Consider the following 3,002-nt stretch of genomic DNA (forward strand, 5'->3'; position numbering starts at 1 on the left):
AGTGATATATGATGACAGAGCTAGAAGTCATTAAAATGATAATTACCCAAACAGCTCTAACAATGGCTGAACAGGATAAGGGGGCTGCAAAAGGAAGAAAATGGTGGCATTAAAACCCTCAACCTTTTGACTTTTTCCAGCCACAAGACATAAACAAGACAACCAATTTCTCCTAAGCCCTCCCATGTGCTCCCAGTGAGGGGTCTATAGGGAGACCCAGCCAGCCTGACCTTCCTCACCTACTGTAGTCAGGTCTGGTGGGGGACTAGGTGAATCATAGATGTGTGGGTGGCCATGGCCGGGTGAGGATTAGGGGAACACAGGTACCAGTAGAAGGGGACAGAGCCAGTCCAGGGAAGACTTCTGGGAGGAGGTGGCCACAGTGCAAACTTAAAGGAGGAGCAGCTTCCTGCTGGGGGATCTGGGTAGAGGCAGAGAATAGAGCAGTAAGGGTGGACAGGTGTTCAGATCCAGAAAGGCAGACTGGGGAGTTTGTACCCCAGATCCTTGCAGCTACCTGGGGGAGAAGAGAAAGAGGAAGGGAGGAGACAATGTGTGCAGGATGTGGGAGACCCGTTGAGGTGCCGACTGACCTGAGCCAGGAGGGAGAAGAATCCCAGCACAGCTCCACTGAGCACCCCAAGAGGCAGGCTGGCAGAACCCTGGGTTCAAATTGGAGTGGAACAGAGTGTAGTTAGGAGCCCAGAATGGTGGGTCTGTTAACAGATCTGGTTGAGGTCCACTGTGAAGTGGGTGCTGGAAGCTCAGGGTGAGGCTGAGTTCACCCAGGGTAAAGGAGAGAGAACGTTTAGGGGCAGGCAAATCTGAGGTCCAGAAGGGAGAGTGGGCAGAAGGGCAGGAGCCAAGGACCTGAGGTCTGTGGGAGAGAATGAGGACAGTCCCAGGGCAGAGGAGACCTGCAAGAGAAGGACTGAAAAGTCTGCGTTCGCTTCATCAGGTCTGGGGACATTGCTCTGGCACTTTCAGGGGACTGGTGTTAAGCCCTGAATGTCTGGAGACTCTTGAGGATAATGGAGAACAGGGGGAAGAAATTAGAAGAGGCTAAAGGGAATGCAGCAGAGACCAAGAGTCTGATGTCTCCAGAACAAAGCCCCTGCCACCGCTCCCAAGCAACAGCCACGCGGGGGAGGGGACCTGGTGGCCAGGCAGCCCCTGCCTTCCTTTCTTCACCCCTGCTGCAGACTGAAAGCACAAGAAGCTACATGCAGGGAAGCCGGGGCTCCCCCATCTGGAAGCCTGACTGGCTGCCACATCTCAGGATGCCCCCAGCCTCAGCAGGCTCCCAGGAGGGGAACCCACCCTGCCAAGTGCCGCAGGTGCCAGGGAACAGATCCAGGGCCAGCCCAGCCCTGCCAGCCCCAGACATGGGAGGAGCCACCTGTGCCATCTGGGTGTGGGGGCAGGGCCATGGTAGGCCAGGAGAGAGAGGTGGATCAGAAGTGCAGTTATTCTTACATTCATAAAATGTTTCCTAAAAGAAGACCTGGTTGCCATTTTTATTTTCGATTGTATTTTACAAAGTGGTAACGCATATTGGTAAAGATGGCAATTGTGTGAATTGATTGAGCAGAACTCTGTGCCAGACACTCTTCTGGCTTCTCCCATAAATTGGCTCCCTCGCCCCTTGTTGCCCCAGTGAAGCCCATGCTGCTCTTACATCCACTTCACAGGTGAGAAAACTGAGACTCCCTTCTCCTTGGACTTGGAGCTTTTCCCTGGGCCCTTTCCTGTTCTCAGCTCTAGGATGCTCTACTCCCGAGAGCTTCCCTACTTCTGCCCACCCTTCCACACGGATGTTGTCTAGGGGAAGCTGACCCTTTGGCCTTTCTGTCCCCATCTTCCACACATCAGTCCCCTGCCAGGGCTGTCCACTGCCTGTGGGTAGTAACCAGTCTGGTGGTTTGGCCTGCACTTCTGGGCACCCCACGTTTGTCCCTACCAGAAGGTGGCCATGGGACCCTAAAGGAGAAATGTCTGAGCCATAGTCGCCCATACAATGGAGGAGGAGCAGAAATGAAGCCCTGATCTCCACCACCCCACCGCAGGAGCCTGGTTTCAGAGTTCTGAGGCTGCCCCACAATGAACTTCTGAGGAGGGATCCGTAGTCTAAGTCCATTCATTCATTCAAGGACAGCAGTGGTGAGGGGCAGCCTGTTTTGTATTACAGAGCCCTGTTGCCTGCTTTTTGATGTAAGAGTGAGACCTCTTGAACAACGCATCCTCTCTTGACCATAGTGTGGGCTGGTGCAGTTTGGGGGCGCCAGGAGAAGGAACCTAAGTGGACCTTTAATTAGATCCTACTACCTGCCTAGCATTTCCACACGCCTATGTTTCAATCGATTTCCACCCAGGAGGACCCATTTTACAGCTGTAGAAATTGAGGCTGAGGACTGTGTCTGGAGAGGAAAGGGCCTCAACACCAGTCCTTCTTCCTAGCTCAGCGGTACTGCTATGGTCTGAAAGACAGACGACGCTCGCCTGCGTCTCAGGCCGGCACCCTTCCTAGCCGCCTCCTGGCCACTGTCAGGGCCACGCGGACCCGAGGAGACTGCCTGGCACCTGACGTCCGCGGCAGCCGAGCCCCTCCCACCCGGACGGCGCGGGCGCAGGGCTCACCTCGATGCGGTCGATGCGGTCCCGCAGGGCGCGCACCGCGTCCTCCAGCTCCAGCACGAGCGCGGGCGAGTCCCAGGCGCCGTCGGCCATGGTGTCGCGGCGGGGCCCGGCGTCCTGGAGGCCGCGCGGCAGGCCGCTCTCGCAGCGGCCCAGCTTGCCGGTGAGCTCGCGGATGGTGTCCTGGTCGGCGCGGATGCGCGCCTCCTGCTGCAGCGCCGTCTGGCGCAGCTGCTCCGCCGTGCTCTGCAGCAGCAGCAGCTCCTCGCGCTCGCCCGCCGCCGCCGCGTCGCCCTGCTCGGTCCCCGACGGGCAGGCGGCCGCCAGCGGCGTGCACAGGAAGCGGCTGAAGAGCGGCCCGGGCGGCA

General features: G+C 57.6%; 1 protein-coding gene across 1 annotated transcript in view; it reads right to left on the bottom strand.

Moving 5' to 3' along the window:
• Nucleotides 1–2,995, bottom strand: part of Nptxr (neuronal pentraxin receptor) — a 17,608-nt gene extending 14,613 nt beyond the window's left edge. The window contains exon 1 of the mRNA XM_012515452.2: nt 2,638–2,995. Coding sequence (XP_012370906.2) covers nt 2,638–2,727 — 90 coding nt within the window. The 5' untranslated portion in view covers nt 2,728–2,995. The remainder of the gene's footprint in view (nt 1–2,637) is intronic.
• Between the last annotated feature and the right edge of the window lie 7 nt (nt 2,996–3,002).

The sequence above is a fragment of the Octodon degus genome, unplaced genomic scaffold, assembly GCF_000260255.1.
Source record: "Octodon degus isolate 3935 unplaced genomic scaffold, OctDeg1.0 scaffold00064, whole genome shotgun sequence".
Classification (NCBI taxonomy): domain Eukaryota; kingdom Metazoa; phylum Chordata; class Mammalia; order Rodentia; family Octodontidae; genus Octodon; species Octodon degus.